The 18427-nt window shown below is 42.7% G+C and overlaps 1 protein-coding gene across 5 annotated transcripts; it reads left to right on the forward strand.

Moving 5' to 3' along the window:
* The first annotated feature begins 7809 nt into the window (after nucleotides 1-7809).
* LOC110534941 (P2X purinoceptor 3) lies at nucleotides 7810-18390 on the forward strand. 5 transcript variants are annotated; one of them, XM_036933563.1, is made up of 12 exons: nucleotides 7810-7955; nucleotides 10477-10612; nucleotides 11083-11154; nucleotides 11365-11434; nucleotides 11651-11744; nucleotides 11820-11897; nucleotides 12309-12450; nucleotides 13814-13950; nucleotides 15028-15121; nucleotides 17027-17092; nucleotides 17402-17479; nucleotides 17872-18390. In XM_036933563.1, exons 2-12 carry the CDS (start codon nucleotides 10538-10540, stop codon nucleotides 17992-17994), a joined length of 1029 nt encoding a protein of 342 aa, XP_036789458.1. In that variant the 5' UTR covers nucleotides 7810-7955; nucleotides 10477-10537; the 3' UTR covers nucleotides 17995-18390. The 5 variants fall into 5 exon arrangements, with proteins under 5 accessions (XP_036789458.1, XP_036789457.1, XP_036789459.1 ...); XM_036933562.1 differs by lacking the exon at nucleotides 7810-7955 and adding an exon at nucleotides 8035-8432; XM_036933564.1 differs by lacking the exon at nucleotides 7810-7955 and adding an exon at nucleotides 8858-8979.
* Nucleotides 18391-18427: the final 37 nt, after the last annotated feature.

Consider the following 18427-nt stretch of genomic DNA (forward strand, 5'->3'; position numbering starts at 1 on the left):
CTCTCTCCCCTTATCATTGTCTGTTCTCCCTCCCCTTCTCCTTCGTCTTCTGTCTGTCCTCTCCAGCCCTCTAGCTCTCTCCTTCCTCTCAGACCACTTACTAGGTAATCTAATTGAAGGTGTGGATGAGTTTTATTTATCATCTATTAGGTCAATTCCCTTTCTCTCTCCATCTCTTTCTCTCAGTCTCTCCCCAGCTGTCTTTCTCTTTCTCTCCCCCTCTCTCTCGTTCTCCAATTTCTAAGGAAATCTAATAACAAGTTGGAAAGAACTTCCTAGTATCTGTATTTTCTAACGGCGCCACAATCATCATTATGAGAAATATAACTCTCTGGGCGCATCCCAAATGGCGCCCTATTCCTTATATAGTGCACTACTTTCGACCAGGGACTATAGCGTGTAATTGGGGACTTAGCATCGGTCTCTCTCTTAGCCCAGAGGGTTATGGTGTACTGTATACTTAACAGGGTCATGCCTTAAAAACAAACGTACAATCCGTCGTACAATGCTTGTAATTTGGACTAGGACACTGTTGCCACCCCCCGACACTATCTCTGACCGCTTTAATGCCCAAAAAGGCCCATTAAATTCCTTTGTTTAGCAGATGCTCTTATCCAAAGAGACTTACTGGAGCTACGAGGGATAAGTGCTTTGCTCAAAGGCACATCAACAGATTGTTCACCTTGTCAGCTCAGGGATTTGAACCAGTGACCTTTCAGTTACTGGCCAAACGCTCTTAATGACTAGGCCACCTCAACCTGAGGAAATATAAAGAAAAAACACCCCAAAACAATATTTTGGCATTTTTTTTCATAAGTCCATTGTTGAAAAATGCCAAAATGTTTGACATGTCAGCGATCAAGTTTTCAAGATATATCAATTTCAAAACAAAGAAATACGGTGCATTCGGAAAGTATTCAGACCCCTTGACTTTTTCCACTTTTTGTTTTAAAAATCCTCATCAATCTACACACAATACCCCATAATGACAAGGTGAAAACAGGTTTTGAGAAATCTTTGCAAATGTATTAAAAGTAAAAAATTATTATTACCTTATTTACATAAGTATTCAGCACCTTTGCTATGAGACTCGAAATTCCATTGATCATCCTTGAGATGTTTCTACAACTTGATTGAAGTCCACCTGTGGTAAATTCAATTGATTGGACATGATTTGGAAAGGCACAAACCTGTCTATGTAAGGTCCCACGGTTGACAGTGCATGTCAGACCAAAAACCAAGCCATGAGGTCGAATGCAGAGCTCCGAGACAGGATTGTGTCGAGGCACAGATCTGGGGAAGGGAACCAATCAAACAAATCAATCAAATGTGTTTCTGGCTGTGCCGGGTAGAGATTATAACAGAATCAAAATCAAATCAAATGTATTTATATAGCCCTTCGTACATCAGCTTATATCTCAAAGTGCTGTACAGAAACCCAGCCTAAAACCCCAAACAGCAAACAATGCAGGTGTAGAAGCACGGTGGCTAGGAAAAACTCCCTAGAAAGGCCAAAACCTAGGAAGAAACCTAGAGAGGAACCAGGCTATAAGGGGTGGCCAGTCCTCTTCTGGCTGTGCCGGGTGGAGATTATAACAGAACATGGCCAAGATGTTCAAATGTTCATAAATGACCAGCATGGTCAAATAATAATAATCACCCGGACAGGAAGATCACGTCAATGACTCAACCCACTCAAGTGGCGCACCCATCCTAGGGACGGCATGGAAGAGCACCAGTAAGCCAGTGACTCAGCCCCTGTAATAGGGTTAGAGGCAGAGAATCCCAGTGGAGAGAGGGGAACTGGCCAGGCAGAGACAGCAAGGGCGGTTCGTTGCTCCAGTGCCTTTCCATTCCCATTTCCTTCACACTCCTGGACCAGACTACACTTAATCATAGGACCTACTGAAGAGACGAGTCTGCGTCTTTCACATGGATAGGCAGACCATTCCATAATAATGGAGCTCTATACGAGAAAGCCCTGCCTCCAGCTGTTTGCCTAGAAATTCGAGGGACAGTAAAAAGGCCTGCGTCTTGTGACCGTAGCGTACGTGTAGGTATGTACGGCAGGACCAAATCGGAAAGATAGGTAGGAGCAAGACCATGTAAGGCTTTGTAGGTTAGCAGTAAAACCTTGAAATCAGCCCTAGCCTTAACAGGAAGCCAGTGTAGAGAGGCTAGCACTGGGGTAATATGATAACATTTTGGGGTTCTAGTCAAGATTCTAGCAGCCGGTGTTTAGCACTAACTGAAGTGTATTTAGTGCTTTATCCAGGTAGCCGGAAAGTAGAGCATTGCAGTAGTATAACCTAGAAGTGACAAAAGCATGGATAGGTTTTTCTACATAATATTTGGACAGAAAGTTTCAGATTTTGCAATGTTACGTAGATGGAAAAAAGCTGTCCTTGAAGCAGTGTTGATATGTTTGTCAAAAGAGAGATCAGGGTCCAGAGTAACGCAATCAACAATCAAGATGAATTGCCAGATTCAACAGAATATCTCTTTGCTTCTTGGAACCCATAGCTATCATCTCTTTTGTCTGAGTTTAAAAGTAGAACATTTGCCGCCATCCACTTCCTTATGTCTGAAACACAGGCTTCCAGGGAGGGCAATTTTGGGGCTTCACCATGTTTCACCATGCTTCACCATGTCGTCCGCATAACAGTGAAAGTTAACATTATGCTTCCGAATGACATCACCAAAAGTTAAAATATATTGTGAAAACAATAGTGGTCCTAAAACGGAGCATTGAGGAACACTGAAATTTAGAGCTGATTTGTCAGAGGAAAAACCATCTACAGAGACTAACTGATATCTTTCAGACAGATAAGATCTACATCAGGCCAGAACTTGTCCGTGTAGACCAATTTGGGTTTCCAATCTCTCCAAAAGAATGTGGTGAGAGTGCAGAACCTCGGTCTGACGCCATTAAAAGGTAATTGACCACCTTTACCACAAGTGCAGTCTCAGTGCTATGATGGGGTCTAAAACCAGACTGAAGCGTTTCATATACATTGTTTGTCTTCAAGAAGATAGTAAGTGGCTGCGCAACTGCTTCTTATACATTTTTTGAGAGGAACGGGAGATTCAATATAAGCCGATAGTTTCTTATATTTTCTGGGTCAAGGTTTGGCTTTTGCAAGAGGCTTTACTACTGCCACTTTTAGTGAGTTTGGTACACTTCCGGTGGATAGAGAGCCGTTTATTATGTTCAACATATGAGGGCCACGCACAGGAAGCAGCTCTTTCAGTAGTTTAGTTGGAATAGGATCCAGTATGTTTCCGGATGTGAAACGGCTAGCTAGTTAGCGGTGGTGTGCGCTAATAGCGTTTCAATCGGTGACGTCACTTAATTGTGTAGCGCTTTTCATTTGCTTTGCTCTGAGGGCTGTGGCTTTTGTGGAGCGATGGGTAACGACGCTTTGAGGGTGACTGTTGACGTGTGCAGAGCGTCCCTGGTTGCGCCCAGGTCGGGGCAAAAGTTATACTGTTACATATGCAGCTTGAAGGTTTAGAGGCCATGATTATTTTCATCAATGTGTCAAGAGATAAAGAATTAATAAACTTGAGTGTCTCCCTTGATCCTAGGTCCTGGCAGTGTTGTGCAGACTCAGGACAAATGTGCTTTGGAGGAATACGCAGATTTAAAGAGGAGTCCGTAATTTGCTTTCTAATGATCATGATCTTTTCATCACAGAAGTTCATGAATTCATCACTGCTGAAGTGAAAGCCATCCTCTCCTGGGGAATGCTGCTTTTTAGTTAGCTTTGTGACAGTATCAAACATTTGTTTTGGTTTGTTGTTATTTTCCTCAATTAAGTTGGAAAAATAGGATGATCGAGCAGCACTGAGGGCTCTTCGATACTGTACTGTCTTTAAAAGCTAGTTGGAAGACTTGCAGTTTAGCGTAGCGCCATTTCCGTTCCAATTTTCTGGAAACTTGCTTCAGAGCTCGGGTATTTTCTGTATACCAGCGAGTTAGTTTCTTATGACTAATCTTTTCTGTTTTTAGGGGTGCGACTGCATCTAGGGTATTACGCAAGGTTAAATTGAGTTCCTCAGTTAGGTGGTTAACTGATTTTTGTACTCTGACGTCCTTGGGTAGGCGGAGGGAGTCTGGAAGGGCATCTAGGAATTTTGGGTTGTCCGCGAATTTATAGCACGGCTTTTGATAATCCTTGGTTGGGGTCTGAGCTGATTATTTGTTGTGATTGTACACTTAATAAAATGGTGGTCCGATAGTCCAGAATTATGAGGACAAACATTAAGATCCACAACATTTAGTGAGTAGGTCCGGAGACATGTTGGACAAAGCCCACTGGCTCCGAAAGCCTTTTGGAGTGAGTCTGTGGACTTTTCCATGTGAATATTAAAGTCACCAAAAAAAGTTATATTATCTGCCATGACTACAAGGTCCGATAGGAATTCAGTGAGGAACGCTGTATATGGCCAGGAGGCCTGTAAACAGTAGCTAGTAAAAAGTAAAAGTAATTGAGTAGGCTGCATAGATTTCATGAGTAGAAGCTCAAAAGACGAAAACGCAGTTTTGCGGGATGCGCGGGGGATATGGTAACTAGTGTAATCAGGAGGTGAGGCCTCATTTAACACAGTAAATTCATCAGGCTTAAGCCATGTTTCATTCAGGCCAATCACATCAATATTATGATCAGTGATTAGTTCATTGACTATAACTGCCTTGGAAGTGAGGGATCTAACATGAAGTAGCCCTATTTTGAGATGTGGGATATCACAATCTCTTTCAATAATGACAGGAATGGAGGAGGTCTTTATTCCAGTGAGATCTCTAAGGTGAACACTGCCATGTTTAGTTTTGCCCAACCTGGATTGAGGCACAGACACGGTCTCAATGGGGATAGCTGAGTTGACTACACTGATTGTGCTAGTGGCAGACTCCACTAAGCTGGCAGGCTGGCTAACAGCCTGCTGTCTGGCCTGCACCCTATCTCATTGTGGAGCTAGTGGAGTTAGAGCCCTGCCTATGTTGGTAGATAAGATGATATGACCCCTCCAGCTAGGATGGAGTCGGTCACTGCTCAGCAGGCCAGGCTTGGTCCTGTTTGTGGGTGAGTCCCAGAAAGAGAGCCAATTATCTACAAATTCTATCTTTTGGGAGGGGCAGTTTTCAACCAGCGATTGAGTTGTGAGACTCTGCTGTAAATCTCATCACTCCCCCTAACTGGGAGGGGGCCAGAGACAATTACTCAATGCCGACAAATCTTTAAATCTGATTTACACGCTGAAGCTATGTTGCGCTCTGACTGTTTCATCCTAACATCATTGGTGCCGACGTGGATAACAATATCCCTATACCAAAGATGTTCTCATCTATCTGTGCCAATACTCTCTACACTCGCCAGTTTTAGCCTTAGCCAGCACCATCTTCAGATTAGCCTTAACATTGGTAGCACTGCCCCCTGGTAAACAGTGTATGATCGCTGGATGATTCGTCTTAAGTCTAATACTGCGGGTAATGGAGTCACTAATGACTTGCGTTTTCAATTTTTCAGAGCTAATGGTGGGAGGCTTCGGTGTCTCAGACCCCGTAACGGGAGGAGGAGAGACCAGAGAAGGCTCGGCCTCTGACTCCGACCTGTTGCTCAATGGGGAGAACCGGTTGTGAAAGTTTCTGTTGACTGAATGAGCTACACCGGTTGAGCATTCCTACAGCATTTCCTTCCAGAAGCCATGGAAAAATTGTCCGGACTGTGTTGGGGATTTATACTACTATCTGTAGTTATTTGTGGCACAGTCACTGTTTCATACTTTCCTAGACTTAAATTACCCTTGCCTAACGATTGCGTCTGAAGCTGGGCTAGCAGCACACCTATCCTCGACAAAGGGTGATAGTTCTCCCATATGTTAATGTTAATACTTAGCTTCGGCTGGTGGAGGTCCTGACAAACCACGTCCAGATAAAGCGTCCAGGGTGAAAAAGTTGAATGAAAAAAGTTGAGCGAGATTTCAAATATATAATGGTAATTAAAAAGTAAAAACTGTAAAGTTAGCAGGTAGAAAAGTAAGTTTAGCAACAAACCGCACAGCAGCACGTAAACAACAAGTCTACAAGTTGTGACCGGAAGTTACGTCAAGTGTGCTTGGATGTTTGCAAGGGTGATGGTGGAGCTGGGTACCCATAAATGTCTGCAGCATTGAAGGTCCCCAAGAACACAGTGGCTTCCACCACTTTTAAATGGAAGACGTTCGAACAACCAAGACTCTTCCTAGAGCTGGACACCTGGGCAAAACTAAGCAATCTGGGAAGAAGGACCTTGGTCAGGGCGGTGACCAAGAACCCGATGGTCACTCTGAAAGAGCTCCAGAGTTCCTCTGTGGAGATGGGAGAACCTTCCAGAAGGACAACCATCTCTGCAGCACCACCAATCACGCCTTTGTGGTAGTGGCCAAACGGAAGCCACTCCTCACTAAAAGGCACATGACAGCCTGCTTGGAGTTTGTCAAAAGGCACCTAAAGGACTCTCAGACCATGAGAAACAAGATTCTCTGGTCTGATGAAACCAAGATTGAACTCTTTGGCCTGAATGCCAATCATCACATCTGGAGGAAACATTGCATGGTGTGGTGAAGCATGTTGGTGGCAGCATCATGCTGTGGGGATGTTTTTCAGCGGCAGGGACTGGGAGACTAGTCAAGATCGAGGGAAAGACGAATGAAAACCTTTATGAAAACCTGCTCCAGAGTGCTCAGGACCGGAGACTGAGGTGAAGGTTCACCTTGCAACAGGACAACGACCCTAAGCACACAGCCAAGACAATGCAGGAGTTGCTTCGGGACAAGTCTCTGAATATCCTTGAATGGTCCAACCAGAGTCCGGACTTGAACCCGATTGAATATCTCTGGAAAGACCTGAAAACAGCTGTGCAGTGATGCTCCCCATCCAACCTGACAGATCTTGAGAGGATCTGCAGAGAAGAATTGGAGAAACTCAGATTCAGAGGAGTCTGCAGTCACATGTGGCGTCCCACAGGTGTCAGTGCTGGGGCTTATCCTGTTATTAATTGACAGGCTCCCTCTCAGCCAAATCCTCAGAGATTATAACAACTTCCACTGCTACGCTGACGATATTTAGCACCTAGCCCACTATTGCTATTTTACCTGCCTTAATTCTAAATTTGTTGTTTTATTGAATATAAATATATTTTTTCCCCTCCGTAGACCTTTGAGACAAGTCCAGAATGAAAAGCGCTACACAATTAAAATATATTATAATGTATACATATGTAAAATCCAGAGATACTGCCTTAATCTCTAGTCTACTGTCTTCAGTCTATGGAAAAAGGCCATATAAATGCAATCAATTATTATTCATTATTAAAGGGTGACTATCAGGGCACAAGGCGAGACCCAGATGTAGACACAGAAGGCAGAGTCTTAGATGTTTATTAATCCAAAAGGGGTAGGCAAGAGAATGGTCGTGGACAGGCAAAAGGTCAACACCCGTTCAGAGTCCAGGAGGTACAGAGTGGCAGGCAGGCTCGAGGTCAAGGCAGGCAGAACGGTCAGGCAGGCGGGTACAGAGTCTAGAAACAGGCCAGGGTCAAAACCGGGAGGACTAGCAAAAAGAGAATAGAAAAGGCAGGAGCACAGGAAAAACACTCGGACATACAAGACAAACTGGCACAGAGAGACAGGAAAACACAGGGATAAATACATTGGGGAAAATAAGCGACACCTGGAGGGGGTGGAGACAATCGCAAGGACAGGTGAAACAGATCAGGGTGTGACAGCAACTTTTCAACCTTATTCATTATCTCCAGCACCAAACCAGTGTCACCATATGTGAAAACAGAGCGTGGTTAAAAAATATGAGATGAAAGGTTCTAGAAAATGCTTCTCTGTGACATCACAGGATAGGATTCAAATGAAGAAAAACGGTGATTTCCAAAACCTGCAACGAGTTTCTAGCCAGAGAGAGGGTATTTTCTTACTCCCCACGTCACCACGAATGTCATAGTGTTTGAAAATCACTAAATAGTTCAACTTTTGATGATGTAAAACTTTTTAACTTTACTTTTTTTTTACAAAACGTTTCCAGATATGTAGACACTGGTATGATGCTAGAGATAATGAAAATAAGTCTGAAAAGTGGTGGAGCCGTACGTTAGGTTATATGTTCATCTTTCGATGAGCATGGTAAAAGACCAGGACTGCATCCCAAATGGCACCCTATTCCCTTCCTAGTGCACTACTTTTGACCAATGGACCCTGGTCAAAAGTAGGGCCTTATATAGGGAATAGGGTGCCATTTTGGATGCAGACACAGTTGAAACATCGGGTAAAATCAATGTATATAAAAATTGATCTATATAACATACATGCAGTAGCTTTGGTCATGGACTTCTAGACCTCAGGTCAAGGGTCAAAGACAACAGATGAGGAAATTAACAATCAAGGTTACTACTCTTTAAATGTTAGTGTATGTGTGTGCGCTTGCGAGTGCGTGCATTGGGTCTGTCATTGATTGTAATGGGATTGTATTTTACTTTGTACTTTTACTGAGGATGCTGACAGACTGACTGGCATCACTCAGGAAATTAATCTCCTCTTCCTTAACTCTCAAGTGTTTTTCTCCATCTTTTCAGTTTCAGTGTGTGTATGTGTTTAAGTGTATGTGTGTGTGTGTACTAACTCTCTGTCAAACCTATTCCCCCACCCCTCCCTCAATCACTTCCTCCCTCATTGTTCCACTCTCCCTCCATCTCTCTCCTTCCCTCCCTCCCTCAAGTAAAGGGTTATCACAGATCGAGTTAGTAGATTTAGTCAATAATAATAAAAAATCTAAGTGTCCCTGCTTTGTGGATTGGAGAGGTTGAGTGATGGGGGCGGGGTCTGTCTACTTCCTCCTTCTTGGCCCATCAGGAGCCAATATTCCCCCTGGTCATTTCTCATAAATTGCCATAAAATTACTTATAGAATGTAGTAATTTCAAAGGATCTCTGTGTAAGTGACCAGCTCAATGCAGATGTTCATACTTAGATATAGATAACTTCCGTTAGATTTAAGTGAAATGTCATTCATCTGATGTGATTTGGGGTGTAATGGATGTCAAATAGTGTGTGTATGTGTGTATGTGTGGGTGTGTGTATTAGGGGAAGCAGAAGAGGAGAAAGAAAGATAGAGGGGTTGAGAGACATTGCCGAGAGAGTCAATCTGATAAGTGGAGGAAAGACAATAAGCAGAAAGAGAAAGAGAGAGGGGGTAAAGAAAGAGATGGAGAGGGAGAGAGTAAGGATGTTTACCATTTCACTATTTCACCAGTGACAAATCTGTTACTTGAACCTTTTTGAAAGAAGCAAAGACAATGATCAGATTGCTTTTTTGGAACAAATAACTGTTTTAGTATGTAGGGAAACCAACGCATCTTGGGATTCGCCTTTAGTTTTTTGGGGGTGTACCTAAGTCACACATACTCTCTGAAGAGGCATTCTGTGGATTGTTTGCTGTGACTTTGGGTCACTGACAGACACAAGTTGGATTTATTGGGTGTCCTGGGTTGCCTCGACGTCAGGATGTGGACGTGTATCACAGACTTCTTCACCTACGAGACCACCAAGTCGGTGGTGGTGAAGAGCTGGACCATCGGGATCATCAACCGCGTCGTACAGCTCCTCATCATCACCTACTTCATCGGGTCAGTAGTATCGCTCTATCACTCACATTTTGGACCTCCCAGTGAGAGGAATTGGTTGAAAGACGTCTTTTCAACGTCTTTTCAATGGAGAAACAGGAAAAAGGTCTCCGCACAGTTCCAGTCAGGTGCACATTTCTCATAAGAAAGACTTAATGTATGTTCAACCTCTTTTTAACCAAACAGATGTCTTTTTAACGTCTTTTAACCAAACAGATGTCTTTTTAACGTCTTTTTAACCAAACAGATGTCTTTTTAACGTCTTTTTTACCAAACAGATGTATTTTTAACGTCTATTTAACCAAACAGATATCTTTTTAACGTCTTTTTAACATCTTTTTAACCAAACAGATGTCTTTTTAACGTCTTTTTAACGTCTTTTTAACCAAACAGATGTCTTTTTAACGTCTTTTTAACCAAACTGATGTCTTTTTAATGTCTTTTTAACCAAACAGATGTCTTTTTAATGTCTTTTTAACCAAACAGATGTCTTTTTAACGTCTTTTTAACCAAACAGATGTCTTTTTAACGTCTTTTTAACGTCTTTTTAACGTCTTTTCAACCAAACATCTTTTCAAAGTCTTGTGCTTATGGAGCTGAATCTTATAAATCTCTTGTTTGTTAATTAGGATCTCTTTCAGCCCAATAAAAGGCTTGACTTTAAAGACTCATAGATCATTCATTAGTACTCTATACGTGACAGGAAGAGACGGGAAAACGGGATTGAATGATTTTCCCATTGTGTTATCTCAACCCGTCTCTCTCTTCTTCTCTCTCCTACTTCCTCTCCTCTCCTGCACCTCTCTTAGGTGGGTGTTTGTGTATGAGAAGGCGTACCAGATCAGAGACACGGCTATAGAGTCGTCGGTCATGACCAAAGTCAAAGGCTTTGGACTGTACAACAACCGAGTCATGGACGTAGCTGAGTACGTCACCCCCTCTCAGGTAACACACGAACACACGCAAACATTTGTACGCGTGCATGCACGCACACACAGACACACACACATGTGCACACGTAGATACCCAAGCACACACTTACACACACAGGACACACACACCGACAGGCAACACACACACACACACAAACTATGGTCTGAGATTTTTGGATTCCTTATGTTAATGTTGGCAATTGGCATTGATAGACAGCCCAAGGAGCCATGTATAGTTGTTGTATAGCCTCTGTCTTCCCTGCTTGCTCAATCTTTGTTTATATCTGGGTTGTTGTAAGCACTTTGTGGGTAATGTATTTGTTAAAAGCCCTGTGAACGTCACTTAATACTTAAAATGGACACCAAATATTGATACCTAGGTATGTGTGGATTATGACATCAGGCCTGATGTGCTGGTCAATAAAAATGGGAGTGTTTTTTTATTGTGTGTGTGTGTGTGTGTGTGTGTGTGTGGTCTGACAGGGGGCCTCTGTGTTCTGCATCATCACCAAACTCATCACCACAGAGAACCAGGTGCAGGGATACTGTCCTGAAGTGAGACCCCTCACACTTACTCTCCCATTGGCCCTCTGTGGTCCCCCCCCCCCACATGCTCTATCTCTCTCTCTCTGTCTCTTTCTGTCTACCTGGTTCTATCTGTCTCTCTGTCTGTCTCTCTCTCTCTGTCTGTCTTGATGTCTGTCTGTCTGTCCGTCCGTCTGCCTCTGTGTGTTACTCTAACTCTGTACTATGTGTGATACACAGAGTGAGATGAAATACAAGTGTACGCACGACAACAACTGCACTAAGTTCCTCAACAAGCCTGGGGGAAATGGTGAGGTTTCTCCTCTTTTTCTGATCAACTTTTTCTCTTCCTTTTCTTATTGTATGTTCTTAAGAAGACAGAAGATGTTACAGAATTTGCCAAACCGTTTCTCCCAGAATAATGTTTTGATCTTTGTCATTTATTGTCCCTATCCGTCCTCCCCTTTTCTGTGTCTTATATCCTCTCTCCTTCTTCCTCTCTCTCTTCCCTCCCTCTCTTCCTCAGGTCTTCCGACGGGCAGGTGTGTACGTTTCAACGACACCCTTAATACCTGTGAGATCAGAGGCTGGTGCCAGGCGGAGATTGACTACATCAAGACGTGGGTAACCGTGTGTGTGCGAGTGTGTTTGAGTGTTGATGAAGGAACATGATTCTCTTTCTGACCTTCCCTCAGGCATCCTATGATGGAGGTGGAGAACTTCACCATCTTCATCAAGAACAGCATTCGTTTCCCCCTCTTCAACTTCACCAAGTGAGGATGATGATGATGATAATGATGTTGTTGATGTCGATGATGATGATAATGATAATGGTAATAATGTTGAAGATGATGAAGATAATGATGTTGCTGATGATGATAATGATGGTGATGTTGATAATGATGTTAATGATGGTGATGATAATGATATTAATGCTAATACTGATGTTGATGGTGATAATGATTTTTAGAATGGTGTTGATAATGATGTTGAAAATGATTTTGATAATGATAATGATGTTGATGATAATGATGTTGTTGATGAAGATGCCGATGACAATGATGAAGACATTGGTGATTACGATAATTTATAGCGATAATTTAACTCTAACTGGTCTCCTCTCTCTCATGTTTGTGTGTGTGTGTGTGTGTGTGTCTGTGTGTGTGTGTGTGTGTGTGTCTCAGGGGTAACTTCCTGCCAACCATCACCCCTCAGTACATCAAGGCGTGTAACTTTGACCATGAGAACAACACCTACTGCCCCATCTTCAGGGTGGGGGACGTTATCCGCTATGCACACCAGAACTTCACCACTCTGGCACAGAAGGTACAGTGTTTCACTCCCAGGTACAAAAACTCAGCAAAAAAAAAAAGTAATCTCACTGTCAACTGCCTTTATTTTCAGTAAACTTAACATATAAACATATCAAAATTCAACAACTGAGACATGAACTGAATAAGTTCCACATACATGTGACTAACAGAAATGGAATAATGTGTCCCTGAACAAAGGGGGGGTCAAAATCAAAAATAAAAGTAATCTCTTCCACATGGACTACACCAGATTTGCCAGTTCTTGCTGTGAGATGTTACTCCACTCTTATTTTGGTGTTTTCAGAGTCAGTAGAAAGGCCTTTTTAGTGTCCTAAGTTTTCATAACTGTGAACTTAATTGCCTATCATCTGTAAGCTGTTTGTGTCTTAACAACCGTTCCACAGGTGCGTGTTCATTAATTGTTTATGTTTCATTGAACAAGCATGGGTGTTGCGGTTTTCTTCCGTCGAAGAAGAGGAGAACCAAAATGCAGCGTGGTTAGAGTTCATGGTTTTTAATATGAGAAACTAAACATGGACATAATTACAAAAACAACAAATGTTGCAAAACCCGGAACAGTCCTATCTGGTGCAGAGAACACAAAGACAGGAAACAAACCCCAACACAAAACAAGCTACCTAAATATGGTTCCCAATCAGAGACAATGACTAACACCTGCCTCTGATTGAGAACCATATCAGGCCATACATAGAAACGGAGGACACACGCACCTCAGGGTGAGTGCGGGGAGGAGAAACAGGGAGTACTGGGCTCTGGACATGCACAGGAAGCCTGCTGCGGGGGGCTGCCACCGGAGGGCTGGTGCGTGTAGGTGGCACTGGATAGACCGGACCGTGCAGGTGCACTGGAGCTCTTGAGCACCTAGCCTGCCCAACCTTACCTGTCTCTATGCCTACTCTAGCCCGCACCGGGCTATCCACCCGCACTGGAGACACCGTGCGCTCTACAGCATAACACGGTGCCTGCCCGGTCCCTCCCGCTCTCGTTTTATTTTTTTGCTGGGATTATTCATACTAGTATATTTCCTTAATTGGGGAGAACAGGCTGGTGTTAATAACTGTAGCAGAATGAGTGTAATGGTATCAAATACATCAAACACGTTTCCAGGTGTTTGATTCCATTTCAGTTGCTCCGTTCCGACCATTATTAGCAGCCTCCTGTCATTTCTATCCACAGTTCTTTCCATCCATACTAGTCTTTTATATACTCACATATTATGCTCTCTTTCGCTCTTTTTCCTCCCCTTCGGCTATATTCACTCCTTCCCCTTTAGGCTACATTCATATTCTGTCTTTTTCCCACTCTCACAAAGTAGCAAAGAGATTTTCTAAATGTATGTCAACCACTTCCTACAGGGAGGGGTAATAGGTATAAAGATCGGCTGGATGTGTGACCTGGACAAGTCAGAGGATGAGTGTAACCCCTCCTACTCCTTCACCCGGCTGGACGCCATGTCAGAGAAGAACAGCGTCTCTCCCGGGTACAACTTCAGGTAGCCATGACCTCTGACCTCTAACCTCTGGCCTTTAGAGAGTGAGCCCTATAGAGATGCATAAAGAGCTCTAGATTGATATAACCCATTTTTTGCATGGACACTGCCATTGAGGACTTCCACCATTTTAAAGTAGTCAAATGGGTGGGGATTCCTATGGGTTGGGAGCGATTAGTCAATGATCAGAGCCTTGTCTTCTTCAAATTGGGTTGCCAATGGTTAGTAAATGGCTTTAAGCTAGATCAGTGATTGTCAACCTTTTTTTGTATAAAAAAAAAGAATAATTAGGTGACACACCTAAAATATCCCTATTATTAATGGATTTAGTGTAAATGACCTCCGTTTTATCTGTGTCAAACTGCAAATAATCTATTTCCGTGACAAATGTTTTCATAGATGGAATAGGGTTTATTTGAACTATTTTCATAGTTCCTTATTCATGATGATATATTTTTCTGATACCCCTTTAAGTACTACTTAAAGGGGTATCTGTACTTTGCTTTACTATTTTTGACTACTTTTACTTTTACTGCACTACACTGTACATTCCTAAAGAAAATGATGTACTTTTTACTCAATACATTTTCCCTGACAACCAAAAGTACTCATTGCATTTTGAATGCTTAGCAGCACAGGAAAATGGTCTACTTCACACACCAATCAAAATAACATCACCGGTCATCCCTACTGCCTCTGATCTGGTGGACTCACTAAACACATGCTTCCTTTGTAAATGATGTCTGAGTGTTGGAGCGTCCCCCTGGGTATCCATCATTTCATGCTGTCTGGTTTGCTTAATATAAGGAATTGTAAATGATTTCTACTTTTACTTTTGATACTTGAGTGTATTTAAAACCAAATACTTTTATACTTTTACTCAAGTAGGATTTTACTGGGTGACGTTCACTTTTACTTGAGTCATTTTCTATCAAGGTATCTTTACTGTTACTCAAGTATGACAATTGGGTACTTTCCACCACTGTGTATCTGTATGGTGAGCCCTGAGAGGCATGTCCCCCTGGTACAAGCCATGTGCATTGCTCATGTCCTTACTCTCTGTCCATGTTGTGCTGATAGGTATGCTAAGTACTACAAGATGGACAACGGGACAGATTACCGTACTCTGCTCAAGGCCTATGCCATCAGGTTTGATGTGCTGGTCAATGGAAATGTGAGTGTTTTTAATGCTTTGTGTGTGTTTCTGTGTGATGGGGGATGATTAGAGTATACATGTGTCTGTGTGAGAACATGTACGTCTGTGGTTTGCATGAGTCTAATTGCCTATGTGGGTCCACCCTAACCCTATTTGATACACTGCCGATTTTGCAGGTTTTCCCACTTACAAAGCATGTAGAGGTCTGTAATTTTTATCATAGGTACACTTCAACTGTGAGAGACGGAATCTAAAAAGAAATCCTGAAAATCACATTGTATGATTTTTAGGTAATTAATTAGCATTTTATTGCATGACATAAGTATTTGATCACATACCAAACAGTAAGAATTCCGGCTCTCACAGACCTTTTTTCTTTAAGAAGCCCTCCTGTTCTCCACTCATTACCTGTATTAACTGCACCTGTTTGAACTTGTTACCTGTATAAAAGACACCTGTCCACACACTCAATCAAACAGACTCCAGCCTCTCCACAATGGCCAAGACCAGGAAGCTGTGTAAGGACATCAGGGATAAAAGTTTAGAACTGCACAAGGCTGGGATGGGCTACAGGACAATAGGCAAGCAGCTTGGTGAGAAGGCAACAACTGTTGGCGCAATTATTAGAAAATGGAAGAAGTTCAAGATGACGGTCAATCACCCTTGGTCTGGGGCTCCATGCAAGATCTCACCTCGTGGGGCATCAATGATCATGAGGAAGGTGAGGGATCAGCCCAGAACTACACGGCAAGACCTGGTCAATGACCTGAAGAGAGCTGGGACCACAGTCTCAAAGAAAACCATTAGTAACACACTACGCCGTCATGGATTAAAATTCTGCAGCGCACGCAAGGTCCCCCTGCTCAATCCAGCGCATGTCCACGCCCATCTGAAGTTTGCCAATGACCATCTAGAATGATCCAGAGGAGAAATGTGAGAAGGTCATGTGGTCTGATGAGACAAAAATAGAGCTTTTTGGTCTAAACTCCACTCGCCGTGTTTGGAGGAAGAAGAAGGATGAGTACAACCCCAAGAACACCATCCCAACCGTGAAGCATGGAGGTGGAAACATCATTCTTTGGGGATGCTTTTCTGCAAAGGGGACAGGAGGACTGCACCGTATTGAGGGGAGGATGGATGGGGCCATGTATCGCGAGATCTTGGCCAACAACCTCCTTCCCTCAGTAAGAGCATTGAAGATGGGTCGTGGCTGGGTCTTCCAGCATGACAACGACCCGAAACACACAGATGGAGGTGGAAACATCATTCTTTGGGGATGCTCCGTAAGAAGCATCTCAAGGTCCTGGAGTGGCCTAGCTAGTCTCCAGACCTGAACCCAATAGAAAATCTTTGGAGGGAGCTGAAAGTCTGTATTGCCCAGCGACAGCCCCGAAACCTGAAGGGTCTGGAAAAGGTCTGTATGGAGGAGTGGGCCAAAATCCCTGCTGCAGTATGTGCAAACCTGGTCAAGAACTACAGGAAACATATGATCTCTGTAATTGCAAACAAAGGTTTCTGTACCAAATATTAAGTTCTGCTTTTCTGATGTATCAAATACTTATGTCATGCAATAAAATGCAATTTAATTACTTAAAAATCATACAATGTGATTTTCTGGATTTTTGTTATAGATTCCGTCTCTCACAGTTGAAGTGTACGTATGATAACAATTACAGACCTCCACATGTTTTGTAAGTAGGAAACCCTGCAAAATCGGCGGTGTTTCAAATACTTGTTCTCCCCACTGCATGTGTTATTTAGATGAGGGGGGGTCTTATGTATGTCTGCTTGTGTGTGTGTGTGTGTGTGGGGTTGGTTGGTTGGTTGGTTGGTTGGTTGGTTGGTTGTGTGTGGTTGGGTGTGTGTGGTTGATTGTGTGTGCGTGTGTTTACTTCTGTAAAGTACTTGATTTGTTTGTTATAGGCAGGGAAGTTTAACATGATCCCGACTCTGATCAACATGGTAGCTGCCTTTACGTCAGTTGGAGTGGTGAGCCCTTCTTTTCAGTTGCTACTTTCTATCCACAAAGTATCCACATCGTCTCTAGGCTAGTTTTAAATTAAAACATATCTGTTCCACCTTCAGTCTCTTAACTTTATAATAATATTATCCACACAGTCTCTGTAGACTAGTTCGAAAATGTCTTTGTGTCATATGTGTCTCTGTCTCCCCAACTGAAGTAATTTCTGTGGAAAATAGTTATTCTCTTCTTTTCTTTCTTCTCCCCTAATTTCTTCAATACCATTCTATTCTATTCCACAAACCTTGTTTTCTTTCTCTGCCTTGGATTGGTTCCAGGGCACCGTGCTTTGTGACATCATACTCTTGAACTTCCTGAAGGGAGCAGAGCATTACAAGGCCAAGAAGTTTGAGGAGGTAAAGTTTGAGGCGTGACACCAACCCTGCTAACTGTGATATAGATATCAGCCTTTGCATGCCTGAGGCCGCATCTCAGAGTAGGAGTGCTGATCTAGGATCAGTTTACCCCTGTCCCATGATCTTATTCATTGTGATCTAATAGGCAAAACTGATCAGTAAGCCTACTCTGAGAGTTGATACATACGGCCCAGAGGAATAGTTGAAACTAAGGGTAAAATCCTAACTTCCACTTAAATCATGCTTTAATATCAACTAAAGACTAACTGAAAATTTGACTTAAGTGGAAAATAGGAGTCGCTTGACTGTGATGTGCTCCTCATGTTCTTCAAGTGTATAAAATTCAATAAAGTAATTTTCTCTCTCCCCCCAATCTATCATTACTCCATTAGGTGTCAGACACGCAGATCGAGAACTCCTTATCCAGCAATGGGCTGTATCGGAGTAGGGAGTTCATTGGAGTAGAGAAGCAGTCAAACGACTCAGGGGCCTTTTCCATTGGGCAATACGGCTAACGGACAGCCAATGGAATGGAGTGTTTGAGGGGGAAAGGGGTGGGTGGTGGCAATTTGGAAAGTTTGGATGCAAATGTAGGTTTAGGTTGATATTGCCCATAGACCCTAATCTTGGATCAGTTTAACATTTTCCCCACTAAAGGTTATGGTTAGGATTGGGGATAGGGAAGCTGATCCTAGATCTGTATCTAGGGGAGACTTCACCCCGGATAGAGAATGCATGTATATATAGCATTGTAATATTCCTTATATTTCACATGAACCTGTAATTTACCTGTAATATTTTCATAGTGGAGGTTGTATGTGCAATCGTTAACTCTGCATGGACTATTGTATTTGAACTCCTACCTCTACAAAGTATTAAAGTCTACCCACTACTTAAATAAAAGTATGTGACTTAAATTTAGATTCTGGTTTGATTCTGCCAGAAACT

This window comes from Oncorhynchus mykiss, chromosome 10, assembly GCF_013265735.2.
Source record: "Oncorhynchus mykiss isolate Arlee chromosome 10, USDA_OmykA_1.1, whole genome shotgun sequence".
In the NCBI taxonomy this organism is placed as follows: domain Eukaryota; kingdom Metazoa; phylum Chordata; class Actinopteri; order Salmoniformes; family Salmonidae; genus Oncorhynchus; species Oncorhynchus mykiss.